Source organism: Muscardinus avellanarius (genome assembly GCF_963383645.1).
Source record: "Muscardinus avellanarius genome assembly, chromosome: 2".
Lineage (NCBI taxonomy): Eukaryota > Metazoa > Chordata > Mammalia > Rodentia > Gliridae > Muscardinus > Muscardinus avellanarius.
This window is the reverse complement of record NC_137787.1, coordinates 200,431,167-200,445,379: the sequence shown is the minus strand read 5'-3', so window position 1 is coordinate 200,445,379 and position 14,213 is coordinate 200,431,167. Positions and strand designations below refer to the sequence as shown.

At 51.2% G+C, this 14,213-nt stretch overlaps 1 protein-coding gene across 1 annotated transcript in view; it reads right to left on the bottom strand.

Moving 5' to 3' along the window:
• The window catches only part of COL4A2 (collagen type IV alpha 2 chain), a gene marked incomplete at both ends in the record, with an annotated part of 160,090 nt that overhangs the window by 47,231 nt on the left and 98,646 nt on the right, over positions 1 to 14,213 (bottom strand). Inside the window, 11 exons of the mRNA XM_080689505.1 lie at positions 1,367 to 1,417; positions 1,951 to 1,986; positions 3,106 to 3,204; positions 4,868 to 4,909; positions 6,870 to 6,905; positions 8,665 to 8,727; positions 9,059 to 9,094; positions 9,668 to 9,739; positions 11,062 to 11,178; positions 13,864 to 13,908; positions 13,988 to 14,122. Of these exons, the coding sequence (XP_080545631.1) occupies positions 1,367 to 1,417; positions 1,951 to 1,986; positions 3,106 to 3,204; positions 4,868 to 4,909; positions 6,870 to 6,905; positions 8,665 to 8,727; positions 9,059 to 9,094; positions 9,668 to 9,739; positions 11,062 to 11,178; positions 13,864 to 13,908; positions 13,988 to 14,122 (732 nt within the window). The remainder of the gene's footprint in view (positions 1 to 1,366; positions 1,418 to 1,950; positions 1,987 to 3,105; positions 3,205 to 4,867; positions 4,910 to 6,869; positions 6,906 to 8,664; positions 8,728 to 9,058; positions 9,095 to 9,667; positions 9,740 to 11,061; positions 11,179 to 13,863; positions 13,909 to 13,987; positions 14,123 to 14,213) is intronic.

Here is a 14,213-nt window from a genome sequence, read left to right as displayed (position 1 = left end):
CCCGACGAGCATTAAAACAACTTTCTGCTGGGAAGACTTGGAAGCGCAGTAACAGCCGCCAGATATGACACCAAGAAGCAGAGGCCCAGCCCGTGGTGCGGGTGGTGCGGAGCTGCGCCTGCATCCAGAAGGCGCAGGGAAGCGGGTGTCCCTCAGAAGAGCGAGCCCTGTGCCTATGGAGCCTTCGGAACCATCTGGAGCCCTGGCTTCCCGATGGAGATAAGTCACCAGAGCAGGACTGCTGTGGATGGCACCCACCACTTTCAGAGACTGTGTGGCAACAGCAGAGGCGGCCTGTCCACACTCTAGTGAGGCCCCCTTCTTGTTTGGGGGGCTGCAAACTGTCTTCTGAGCAGCAGTGACTGCAGGCAGTCAGCGAGATCTCTTTCTCTTCTTCCTAGGCCCACAGCTCTGACTAAACTTCTGGATTTGCGGCTTGATCTGGCCAGGCCCGAGAGCCAAGGTGCTGGGCTCAGCTCCGAGGTGCCTTGGCCTCTCCAGGCAGACCCCCTGCCCTGAGTAAGGCCTTCCTTCGCTCCCTCCCTCCCTCTCTCCTTTCCTTACATACTGGGGGTTGAACCCAAAGGCATTTTACCTCTGAGCTGCACCCCCAGCCCTGTTTTATTTTTTAACTTTGAAAGAGTATAAGTTGAGGCTGGCTTTGAACCTGTGATTCTCTGCCTCAGCCTCCCAAGTACTGGGATAACAGGCATGTGCCACCATCCCTCCCTCCCTCCCTCCCTCTTTCTCTCAATTCCCAGGGACTGAACCTGGCATCTTGTACTCGCTTGGTAGACACTCTGCCATGAACTGTATCTCCAGCCCTTTTTACTTTATTTTCAGACAGGCTCTGGCTGGCCTGGAACTCATGACCTTCTTGCCTCAGCCTCCCGAGCTGCTGGGATGGAGGTGAGCACTGCGCTGGGGAGCATTCCTACCAGACTCTGTGTGTGTGTGTGTGTGTGTGTGTGTGTGTGTGTGTGTGTGTGTGTGTGTACTGAACCCAGGGGTATTATACTTCTGAGCTACACACCCAGCCTATTTTTTGTTAGAAACTGGGTCTAGCTAGGTAGCCGAGAGCCTGGCTACATTGCTGAGGCTGGCTCCAAACTCGCGATCCTCCAGTCTCAGCCTCTCAAGTCCTGGGATTACAGGTGTGTGCCATTGTGCCTGGTAGGTGCGCAGACCTCGGCAAATGCACCGCTCTCAGCAGGGCGTCCACAGCAAGGAGGCTGGGAGTGTGTGGGGTCATGGGACAGTGGAAAAGCTCTACTCTGCCCAGTCCTACTGCAGCCTGAAACTACGCTAAAGAAAGTCCACTTAAAAAGCAAAACAAACAGCCTCAGATATAAGAGCCATGGCTTACCCGCGCTCCTGAAAAGCCAATGATTCCTTCTTCTCCCTTCACGGAAATGCCCTAGGAGAGTGCAAAGGGGACTTAGGGCCACCTGGGAGCCGCAGGCCCTCTGGCCAGCCCAGCCCAGCCCAGGCGCAGAGAGCCCCCCAGCCCCAGGGCTCCACCTCCTGCAGAGATGCCCAGCACGGCAATGCCAACGCCACCTAGAAACCCCTGGTGTGCCCGGATCACCTCCATCCAGGATGTCCTGTGCCCTGGCCACAAGGTCGGGGGCAAGTGAGCACTGGACAGGACGAAGGAGAGTGGGCAGGACAGAGGCCCCAGGACAGAGGCAGCCCGGCACCTGCCCCAGTCCCAGGCGCACAACATGGAGCCTATTTTATAACTCCGGAAAGTGCTGGCTAGCCCAGGCTTACTAGCAAAAGAGGGCATTCCAAAGTGGCTGACTTAAATGTAACAATGAGCCATGGACTTCCTGCCTCCCCAGGAGAGGCCAAGAGGCCTCCCAGCTAAGGCCTCTGGCACTTTCTACACCACGTGGAGCCCCCAGAACTCAGACCGCAAGGAGGAGAACGCGCTCCAGCCGGACTTACTTTTATCCCTGGCTCTCCCTCGCTCCCCTTTTCACCCTGTGGAGAATAGGACACATAAGAAACACTCGTTAACGTGAGAACAGCAATGTTTAAAAGCCAGTCTACCAGGGCTTGTGGCATCAGGCGAGAAGTACTTAATAAAACCTAAGCAAGCACTATACATTAATTGCAACCAGTAACTCCTAAATTTTGCAGCCTCAAAATTCAAATGGAAGAAATGTGTTCTTTGTCTTAGGGGTTCCCAAGGTACATTAAATCATGGATGTGTGTGTGTGTGTGTGTGTGTGTGTGTGTGTGTGTGTGTGTATGTGGTGCTGGGGATGGAACCCAGGGACATTCTACCTCTGAGCTCCACCCCCAGCACAATTTTTTATTCTTTATTTGAAACAGGGTCTCACTAAGTAGCAGAGAGCCTCACTAAGTAGCTAAGGTTGTCCGTGAACCTGCAATCCTCCTGTCTCAGCCTCCCAAGTACTGGGATCACAAGCGTGCAGCACCATGCCCGGCTTTCACGGATGGTTTTGACTGAACTGAAAGGCTTCTCTTCCATCTCTGCAGTTTCCTCTCTGGCGACACTGAGCCGGGTTGCGGCCTCCTCACCCTGCTCTGCAGCCTCCATTTCTGTGACCTCCTCCATGCAGCCAGGCCACAGGGAGGCTTAGAGGGAGTGTCCTGCCTGCGGTCCACAAACCCAGGGAGAAGAGGACGTGACTTCTCCCGCAGGCCAGGCGTGTGTTTAATCACAAGAAGTGCCAACAGGGCAAAGCGAAGGCCTCAGAAAACGGGCCTTCATTCAACAACACAGGTGTGTCCATGAGCAAAGAAGAGGCCGCTTTGTGACCCTGTCTTGAAGTAGGCCGTGGCCTACTCACATCTACACTGGAGACTCTGCTCCTAAGGACGGGCTGGAGTTTTCTTAGTGGATTTTGGTGTGGCTTTGACTCCGTCATTTGAAACCGACCTTGCTGGGGACCTAGCGCCATCTTGAGGCCTTGGGAGTGTCTTGGGAGGGCCTGGTTGGGGTTCCAGTATACTTTGTCTATCCGGTATTGAGGTCTTTTCCACCTGGGGTGGGACTGAGTAAAACCGGAGAAGTTACCTCTCTTTTTCCTTCTCCTCTTTCTAATTCACCTGGCAGAATACGAGCTTCCTCACCTTATACTGATCCGGGTGGATCGTTGTCCTCGTGGGCCCGATGATGGGGTGGAGGGTGTCCGAGGGGATCCCATTGGGTCCTGGCTGTCCAATGTCACCCTGTGCATTGTGTAGCAAAAGCAATCGTTTTAAATGGAAAGAAAGGTCTAAAACGTGACTAGCACAATCCCACCACAGTGCTGCTATTTGATTTTTGCATATGATAACATATATACCTGTTTGGTAGTATAGCAATCATAAAATAACCACAACAAAATAAAATAACCCTGGTATAAAATTCCTTGTACTCTAGGTTCACTAGTGACTGTAGCATTCACACCTCAAAGTCACTGGTAACTGTTGGGGCTGCATCTGCTTCTGCAGAAGTCACTCCTTGTGATGAATTTCCAGCCACGGGACCTGTCAGATCTGAGGGCTAACTGTCTCCAGGACTCTTGACGTGCTTGCCTGACTACTGCTTGCCAAGACTGGCACACGAGCAGGGAGTGCTGAAGAACAGGAAGGCTGACCCGGTCTCACCCTGCTTCACCATCACAGGTGTGTTTATACTGAAATGTCTGAGTAAGTGTACTGTCTCAAGGTTGCTTTTGCTGCCTTGTTCTTAGGGGCTACGACACTTCTCCACACGGAGCACAGATGGCGACCCCGTCTCTGTAGCACAGTGGACCTCCAGCCCCGCCTTGGACCTGGCTTCATGTCCAGAAACCAAATGACACGAACACGGCCCTAGTACCCTTTCCTCTCCGATTTCCACATATAAACTATGCGACCCATGTCTGAGCCCAGCTAGCATGAAATAGGACATCAGCAAATTGAGAGAATGCATTAGTTACTGAAAGTGGCATTTCACAGCGCATTCTGAACATCGGTCGCTAGATCTTAAAAGACCCAAACCTGTGTATGTCTCTAGTGCCTATCAGGACCGCCACGTTTTCATTAATAATGTGAATAAGCTCTTTGTACATCAGATACATTAACTTCATTTCCATTATTTCTAATGTGACTTTTCTCCCAATGATTTCTTCTGAGATTTTTCTTTTCTTATTTTGGTATATTTCAGTTACATTTCTTATGTGTTTCAGTCTTCAATATTTTTTTTCTTTTGAGATTTCTTCTATGCTACTCACGCAATACAGCAAAGTCTTGTCTGAACAGTAGTGGACTCCACTCAGCCTGCTGTCCATTCAAAGAGCAGAATGGGAACCAAGTGACCACACTGGCAGGCAGGTCCAGGTGAGGGGGAGTGGTGGGCGTGGCGCATACGCCCTGTGCTCTGGTGTGGGCGCCATATTTGCTAGGTCTGGGCACCGCTCCTCTCCTCTCAGAGCAATGAGGTCTTGACCTTAGCACTGTGAAGGATGAGCCACACGGTCCTGCCTCGGAGCTGAGCCAGTAAGGCCACACCGCTGGGCCCAGCTGAGATGGTTCCGTGTTATCTGTGGCTTGTGGCTGAGTGCGTCAGTCATTCCTGGACCCCACACACTAGAAACATCCTCGGGGAAACACCTTTACTTCCCAGTGCTGAAGACACAGAGGTTACCTGTCACTGTTACTGTCTAGGCCAACCTAGATGGCTCACACACACGCCTTCTGACCCATGGCCACCCCGCAGGTGTGTTTGAGAAAGTGGTGTTGGAAATGAGCATATATCTCTGCAGACAGACAGGTCTCCCCCAGGTCCCCGAGGCCTAGCAGCCTGGTGGTGTACATCCTGCCGGCCACGTGCTGGCTGCCTCTCCTCGAACCTACAGCTTTCCTTTACCTTTTCACCCTTTTCTCCATAAAATCCAAGTCCTCTGTTGCCCTGAAAAGAGAAATGGCTTTTGTAAGTTTTTAAAAGTTAATAACCACAGGGAAATAAGATTATGTTTTTAGCAAAAACAAACAAACAAAAACACCCCAAGACCTACTAATGCGCAGCATCACAGAACAACCATACTGATTGGAACTCTGTCCTTATCTCCAGGAGCTCACTGCCTCTCCTTCAGTCCTCTGACCAAGCCCAGTGAGTGGGAGAGCTATGACGGACTCACTCCAGGGTCAGCGTGCTCGCTCTCTCTCCAGGAACTTAAGAGCATCTACCTGGAGGCTTGAGAGAAGCCCATCTCATTCTCTGGATTCTGTAACTGCAGACCATGACTTACTCATTCTAATTTTACTTAAACATTTCCTAGTTTTTTTTTTTTTCTTCTGGTACTGGGGAGAGAACCCAGGGGCATTCTACCTCTGAGCTACACCCACAGCCCTACTTTTTATTCTTTATTTTGGAAAGAGTCTCACTGAATTGCCAAGGGCCTCACTAAGTAGCTGAGGGTAGCCACAAGCTGGGATCCTCCTGTCTCAGCCTCTCAAATGCTGGGATTATACCAAGCCTGGCTACATTTCCTATCTTTCTAATGATTTTAAGGGATGTGAAATCAATCAAAGTCTAATTATTTCCATCTTCCTTTGCCTAAGAGGCAGAGGTGGCGGTGACTCAGCCAGTGTTCAGTACTTCCCCAGGTAAAGTAGCCTCATGGGGCGCGTCGGCCACCGCCATGCTGAGCTCAGTAATGTGAATGGCCTCCCCACTAATTTGCACACATACAGACACAGCCCTTCCTTTTGCTTCCAAACAGCTGAATCCCTTTCCCAGCCTCTGTCTTCCCACACTGAGGAAGGACCACTCAGGGCCCTCTTTAGTCTCTCTCTCTGCAGTACACCATCCGCCCCCTTCAATGCCCAGATATGTTCTGAAAACATAAACAAGGCCTTTAGTTGATTTTTGCTTCTTTCCCACCTGGCTGGGGGCCGAAATCAAAGCCTCCAAAAGCAGCCTGTCTAGAAGAGAAGGCCATCTGGGTCCCCACAACCCTCTCCCTCATGGCTGCTTGTCAAATCGCCAGGGAGCGGCCAGGCCGGGGCGAGCAGAGCTGTTTGTGTTTCCAGCGACCAGTGGAGGTCGGGGGCTGACCCTGATGGGCTGGGCCGCTGCCTTCCTGGCCAGAGCACCAGCTCCGGTAGGAAGCCTGGTCAGAAGGGACAGGAGCCTGGGGATGTCATGGCAGGCGGCAGCCATGGTCACCAGGGCCATGGAAACAGGCCTTGGTGTGGAGCAGGCATGGGGGCAAGGGCTGGGATGGCGCTGGCCTGTTCCCACCAGACACCAGGATTTCTGACGTCTGTCAAGTTTGGATCAGGCCTGGCCCTCGCCCACCTCATTTGGCTTGGCCATCGAGCCGACTTGCCCTTGTCCTTGGGAACACGGGTCCTGTCCTCAGCGATTCTAACAAGCCCACCTACATGCTGTACTTTCATCAACGTATTATCATCCTCTGATGAGCAACACGGTGTGGCCAGGGCCAGCTGAACAGCACCAAATGCATCCCTCGGGCCACTGGAGAGTCTGGAGAGACCGGATCACGTCCAGGCGAGAGTGTCCTTGGCCTTCCTACAACAAATACTGCTACATCTGCCCACTCTCACCGCTCAGCCGATTCATGGATAAATCAGAGCCTGCCCTACACGTTCACCCAAACGTTCAGCAGTGCGATTTGCATTCTGCAACACGAATGTGCTGGCTCATCTGCCAAGAGCAAACCCTCCAGCGTCGCCACTGACGGACGGGCCAGGCGCTCCATCTGCCCCTGACGTATGCTTGGAGTTGCCTAAGTCTCAGCCCCTGAAGTTGGTTTTCATCACGGTCTAAACAGTCCATAGCTGTTGGCCAAGGGGCCCCGTGGCAACACACACACCCTGCCTCGCCCTCACCCCCCACAACTTACTGGTTGTCCTTTGGGTCCTGGAGGTCCGGGTGGTCCCTGCACAAATAGAGACATTTGTCAATGGTTTTCTTTATCCCAGGCCCAGATGACATCTGCTAGGAGCCCTGGGAAAGCCATTTACGCCTCAGATCACTGCACAGCGTGCTCCTGAGGGCCCTGCATCTGTCTTGGCGGGATGAAAGCTGGAGTCAGCGTGTCACGGCCTCTGGGGTCTGCCGCTGTCTACGGACATCTGTCCCTGGTTTACTTTTGTGTTTGGGGCTTTGACTTCCTCCGGCTCCTTGTGTCTGTTCTCATCCTGTGGTGAGGTCCCAGGCCCTATGGCTACAGCTCCAGCTCCTCTGCCCTCCTCTGGGAGGCCCCTCAACACACTGCCTGGCACATTTTAGTGGCAGGCCAGCAAATGTTAATGAACATATAGGCCAGTACCATGGAGCCCAGAGCCCACCTGCAGATATCATGTTAGATCTTTCCGCAGGCACTCAGCGTTCTTAGTATGAAAGCACTCATTTATTTATATACTTATTTATTTATGGTACTAGAGATTGAATCCAGGGGCAAAATACCTTTGAATTACACTTCCAGCCCTATTTTTTTTTTAATTGAAATAAGTCTTGCTAAGTTGCTAATGGCCTAAGTTGCTGAGGCTGGCTTTGAACCTGTGACCTTCTTGTCTCAGCCTTACAGGTATGCACCACCACAGCAGGCTGAGCAAAGGCATTTCAAATGCATTAGAAGAGTACTGCCGTCCAGAAGTGGGCACAGGAGATCCTTTGCATATCTGCTGTTCCGGGTCTCTCTGAACTGTGTATTTAAAAAATAAACCCCAACCATGTGATCTGGGCACCAGGAGCTGCCCGGCCACGTGGAATGAAGAGCTCAGAGCGTCTCCTGCCATCCTGTTTCATCTCATTTGCCTGAATCTTTCATAGACGTCTTACAAAAAGGGTTTCTTAGCTCCAGGGAAATTTGCTATGAACAGCCAGTACTACTCTGATTATAGTCTGAAGAAAACTGTGAGCCTCTAACTGTTAGTAAGGCCGAATCTCCCCGTCCCTGTCTCCTTTCCCCTCAGTGACTGTCAGAGGATGGCACCTGGCCACCTCCTGACACTTGTGTCAGGCCAGAGCACTATTTCCTGTGAGAAGGTCTCCTCCACTGCAGCCCAAAGCTCTCCTGGAGCCACTGTAGCCTGTGTATCTTGTTGCTAAGAAGTTTGGAGAAAGAGTCAGAAACCTGCTTGGGGTGGCTGGGTCAGCTCCGGGTCCCTCGTGTGGTGCGGGACCAGCAGCCCTCCCCTCTCCTCTGCCCCCTCCGCCCAAGTGTCCGTGCAGCCCCTGAGGCCTGGCTCGCAGTAGGAAGGGCACTGTACACCCTGCTGAGGGGTGACAGCCTGTGAGTGATGTCCCATATCTCACCTGCTGTAATGGCCACAGCCCAGGTATGATATACCTACTTCAAAAGGCATGGCCCAGCCCCTTGTCCAGGGAGGGCGGGCTCCTGGTCACGTGGGCAGTAATGGGGCTGGGAAAGCCCATGCATGACCAGAAAGGAATCTGCTGAAACTGAGCCCAGATTTGACATGGCTGGAGTGAACTGGAGACCAAGGACTTTGAGCCTTTAATTGTCAAACTTAAGAGCAGTAAAATGTATTCAAATAATGGCCTGTTCTGTCTTGATGATTTCCACACTGACCGTGTGCACAGTGTTCCACCGAGTGGCCATCTGCATGGCAGGTGGGGAAGGGGGCCTCGGGGGTGACTGGGCAAGGTGTGAGCGCTGTGTGGGTACTTACCGGTCTTCCCGGGGCTCCAACTGGACCCATCTGCCCTATAGGCCCAGGGCGGCCGGGAGGTCCCTGTGAACAGCAAGAAGAGGGCATGTTTTGTTTTTGTTTTTGTTTTTGTGGTACTGGGGTGGAACCCAGGAGATTTTCTACCTCTGGGCTACACTCCCAGACCAATTTTATACTTTATTTGGAAACAGGGTCTCACTAAGTTGCTGAGAGCCTCGCTCAGTAGCTGAGGCTGGCTTCGAACCTGTGTGATCCTCCTGTCTCAGCCTCCCAAGTGCTGGGATTACAAGCGTGTGTCACCATGCCCGGCTTGAAGAAGGCATTTTGAAGAGGCAGGTCCTGTGGTGCTCTTAGAGTTTTGCTTGGAACATTCTCTAGTAAAAATGAAACTTACCTGGTAACCGACCAATCCAGGCTCTCCAGGTTCACCCTGAGGGAAAAAAAGTGATTATTAAGAGTTAATTGATTTTTTTTTTTTTGTGGTGTTGGGGATTGAGCCCAGGAACATCTACCTCCGAGCTACACCCCCATCCCAATTTTTTATTCTTTATTTTGAAACAGGGTCTCATTAAGTTGTGGAGGGCCTCACTAAGTAGCTGAGGCTGGCCGCGAACCTGCGGTCCTCCATTCTCAGCCTCCCAAGTTCTGAGATTACAAGCGTGCACCACCACGCCCGGCCGAGTTAATCGATTTTTAAGCATCTTCAGACTTGGCTTCATCTGCTTGCCGAGTTGGAGACGAGCATGTACGCTGCCCTCTCAGGCGCCGGTGGCGTTCATTACCTGGCATTTGGCTGGTATGGCGAGCGTGGGTAGAGTGTGCACCCACATTCATGTAAGTCTGAAGCAACCCGGGGAAATAAGATGATTTTTAAATTAACCCCACCTTGGGGTACTTCCTTATTCTGTGGATTCCTTCACCACGCTATTCCTCTGCTCGGAGCTCTTGGTGATTAACTTGGTTGAGAGTTTTCACGGGAGCACTTAGTCTGTAGCAGACTTACCCTGTACTTGTCGCGATCTTCCCATGACAGGGCGTAAGGTTCGCCTTTCTGTCCTTTGGGTCCTTGGGGGCCCTAGATTAGCAGGCATGTCACAAAAAGAGAAACATTAGGACGTGTATTAACTTCTGGCGCAGCTCTGGGGTTATGAACGGAGGCTTTGGCTGGCAGCATCTACTGTCCCCCAATCCAGGGCCAGGCTCTTAATCTACCCAACAGCATCCATCCTCAGAGTACTAATGGAGGTGCTTCATAGGAGTGACTCATTCTCAAAATCCCCATGAATCCCTCTAAGCCCAACCTCTAGCACACCACTATTTTTCTTCGTAACCATAGTATGTGCTTCTTTGGCTTTCGTGTCTGAACAGTATTAATGATAGACTCTTAAAGCCCACTTGCAGGAGACACCGGGTTGTCACTAAAGTTGGTACTGTGTCAAACGCAGTCTGCATATATGCATGTGTATATGGTATGAATGCCCTTCGATACCTATATATGCAATCAGTATTTTAAAGGGATAGGTATGCTTGTTGGTCAAGAAATTCTGTGCAGACTAGAATGAAAAATGATGTAGCTCGTTGAGAAGCTGAGCCACACAGACAAGCAACGGCCAATGAGAGAGGAGCAGGAGGATGAAGCCGACCCAGGGGGAAGTCGACGGGCTTCGCCAAGAGGACTCAGCTTCTTCTCGACTTCTTCCCACTTTAAAATACTCTAAAAATAGAAAAGTCTTAACAAAACAAAAATGTAGTATATTCCTGAATTTGCAGGCTCTTCATGACAAGAAGGTAGTAATCTACTACTGAACCAGTATTTTGGAATTCATTTCAAAAAAGAAAAAGAAAATGAGACCACAAAATTGGCAATCACACAAAAATCAGGCTGTTGGAAGACAAAGCCCCCTCACGGATCTGTCGCACTGGACACGTGGAGGAGGTAACTGTCCTTTCATGTCACGAAGGGCCATACACTCTATAAAGACGGTGACTAAGGGAGAAGGTGTCGAGACGTCGGGCTCTTATTTTAGTTTTGCTATTCCTCTAGTATTCACAGTTATTTGAACTGGAACACGGGGGAGAGCGTAGTGACACTAGGGAGAATGCAGGTGTGAACAACCTACACCAAACCAACTGCCTCGTCCGGGGTTTAAGAAAGAACATAGCAGTGGCGTTCCTCGAACCCAAGATGAGCGGGCCTTGAGAGCTGCAGGGGACACGTGTGCCCCCGCCATAAGGACAGGAGCTTCTCCCAGGTTCCCAGAGGCCTAGTGTGGCAGCGGTGCGCTTGCCCTTCCTGCTGGGCGGAGGGGAGGCAGCATCCTCCTGAGTTTCCTTGAGAAGATGTCTAGACGTCTCTCTGGGGCCGAGCAGGCAAACCCTCACTGCGTTCATACTCACAGGGGAGCCGGGGAAGCCTCCGGAGCCGGGCGGCCCCTGCGGCCCTGCGTCTCCCCGGGTCCCGTTGCAGCCGTCGTAGCCGGGCCTTCCCCTGGGGCCACCTTGCCCTGGGTGTCCCTGGGGAGAGAAGAGCAGGTGAGGCCCCAGCACGACAAAGCACTCGTGACTGTTCTCAGGATCCGTGTCTCCGCACAAGCCCAGGGAACAATGGCTCAAAGACCCCAAGTGAAGGGACAGGAGACCACGTGAGCAAAGGCTCTGCATCCTTTAAAGCATGGGAGGGGCCTTGAAGGCAGAGCTGCCTCTCGGGGCCAGGCAGGCTGGGTCTTAAAACTCTAGGAGGGAGTCTAAAGCAGCCAGGCCCTTCGCGAGGGCAACGGGTGGCTCTAACAGAGGTGCCCCCCGAATTCTAGGTGGTGGCCAGGGAGACCCAGACCTGACACGCAGATGGGGTCCAGGCCCCTGTGTGGCTTCTGTGGCTCGCCCACCTCCAGTAGGGCTGCTTCCCTGGGATCTACTTTCTTTGGGGTCACAACCTTTCAGACTTCAAGTGTGAATAAAAAGCACGTGAAGTGTTCTGAGACATGAGCGGGGCAGATGACCTGACCAAAGGCCGAATAACTACTGAGGGTCAGGTCAGTGTGTGGGCATCTCCGTGCCTTCATCTGGTTCCAGAAGATACAGAGGGCTGGGCTTAATAATCTACTATTTATCAGCTATGTGACCAACCACACAGTGTAGTTTTCAATTTCTTTAGCAGATATTTAGCTTTACTGTTGTGTAATTTCTTTTAAGCCCTGGCTTTCTTGATAATAAGCCAAACATCGATATTCCAGGGTGATTTTTGAGTCCACAAAGATGTCTTTTAGATTTACTTTGAAACATTTGGAAACCTCCAAATCAATGAACAGATCTTCCTTGGACAGTTCCCTGTACTCTGAGCAATACTCAGAAGCGCAAGGAGGAAGGTCGCGGGAGGAAGGTGCCATTTCATTTTGTTTGCACAGCTCTTTGCTTTGAAAGCCCAACGCCACTTCTCTGGCCTGATGTTGGACCATCAACTCTGGAGGGCCAGAAAATCCACATTATTCTCTAAACCAGCAGGTCAGGCTTTTCAACCTGGTAGTGTTCCATCTCTCAGATGGCTTCTAAGTAAAAAACGTGAGGGACCTTTGCAAGTGGCCTTTCAGATTCAGCTTGAGAAAACAGCCTGCTAGGAGTTCCCTTTTCTACGAAGCTTCTGTACCATCACATTCTTCCCGTCCTGGATCCCTGGCTCGCTGTCGGCCTTTCTTAAATAACTATGTTATTTGCAATTGCATGTCAATCTGATCTTAGCTTGAGATTGTGTTTCAAGGAGAAATTTAAATGATGTTGAGCTAAAGGTCCATCTGCCGTGACTTGACACCTAATTAGGTACGTTTCTATCCGATCAACTCCAAGCTTTTACCGCGTATCTCTTTATATGACTTATAAACAGCTACAATTCTGCAGTCCCCTCAAAATAAAAATTATGAACTGACCAGTCATGACAGGTAACACTTAAGGTAGTGTAATCTGTACCGTCACTGTGAGCAGTGACGCTTTCTGAGCAGTGCCAAGCTTCTGCAGAAATGATCTGCCATCGACCTCACGCCATGACCATTTCTTCCCGAATTTCTGAACTATTTGCTTCTGCTATTAAGTGAGTGCACAGTAGAAAAATTGATCAAATGTGGCACAGCTTCATCCCCACAGTGTCTCCCCATTTAAACTTGGGTTACAAACTCCCAAGACAAAACTGACAGACAGTACCACGAGTTCAAAAAAGTAGTTTAGACAGGGGAACTTGGATGCAGGGCACTGTTCAGTCCACTTGCTCTGCTTCTTGTCTATGCTGGCAGAGCCTCCCTGAACGTGGCCAGGCATTGGGGCGGGCGTGGCCTCTCTGTGCTTCTTCTCCTCCTGGTTCCGCTCCAGTCCCCCGATTGCAAACCTGCCTGTACAGCTGGGAACGGTCTCTTTCCGTGTGTATGAGTGTGTGTGCATGCAAGTGTGTGTGTTCGTGCATGTGTGTATGGAGACAGAGGACAGGCCTGTGGAGGACACGGCATCTGTGTGTCTGTGTGAGGCTGGTCAAGCAGATGTCTTGGAACCACAGAGTAGACGACGGGGGATGGGGGGGCACTTCAGGACGTGCAATAAACACATCTGTCTGCGAGGTCAGATGTGGCCAGGAAGCCGGCCCTGGGAAATCTACCCGTGGACCCCGTGAAGAAGGCCGTGAGTCAGGCTGTCTTGTTTATTTTTTTTAATGCCACAAGAAGTAAAGTAAACTAGGTTATAAAAACACATTTTATAGCATTTTGAGATTTTTCTCATGAACAAACCATGTCTTTCCCTTTGCTCATTCTGCGTGTGGGTCCTACAAAGCCTCTGTGGAGCCGTGCTCATGGCGCTCGGGAAGGCCTTGTTGCGCCACCCTCCCGTGGACCACTTGGTGCTCAGGCTCCCAGTGGTTTAAAGGAGTCTCACGGCCAACTCACGCCGAGCACATCCCAACCCCAAACAACATCCAGTGAGAGCAAAGCTGCCTGCGTTCTGAAGCCAGGCCTTTCAGAATGTTTACAAGGAAACAGTCTATCCACAGTTTGACTGGATTCCAGGAGAAAAATATGCACAAAAGCCCCCCCTTTAATGTTATAAACAAAAAAAGGAGGCCTCGTTCAAAATGTTTCCTTAAATCATAAATGTATTGCCTAGAAAGCACGCAATGTTTAAAAATTCTAATCTTCCAAAAAAAAAAAAAAAAAGGAAACTTACAGGAATTCCATCAGCACCAGGGAACCCAGAGACACCTCTTGCTCCCTGTGAAGAAGAGGAAGAAGTCAGTGAAGGTCAAGCCCCAGCCCCTCAGAAGCCAGACGCCCCTGGCCGCGGTGCCTACCACGTCTCCTTTGGGGCCCACTATGCCAGGAATCCCCCGCTCGCCCTTGTCGCCTTTGCGGCCCTGCAGTCCTGGGAATCCTTGTAGCCCTGGAGGTCCGGTGTAGCCCTGGGGGCCCACTGGCCCGGGCTGACCCTGTGGGAAGAACATACATTCAATTTCCACAATTAAAAACAGTGCATCCTCATTTTCAGTCATAGCTATTTTCGAAACTACACTTTTTCTA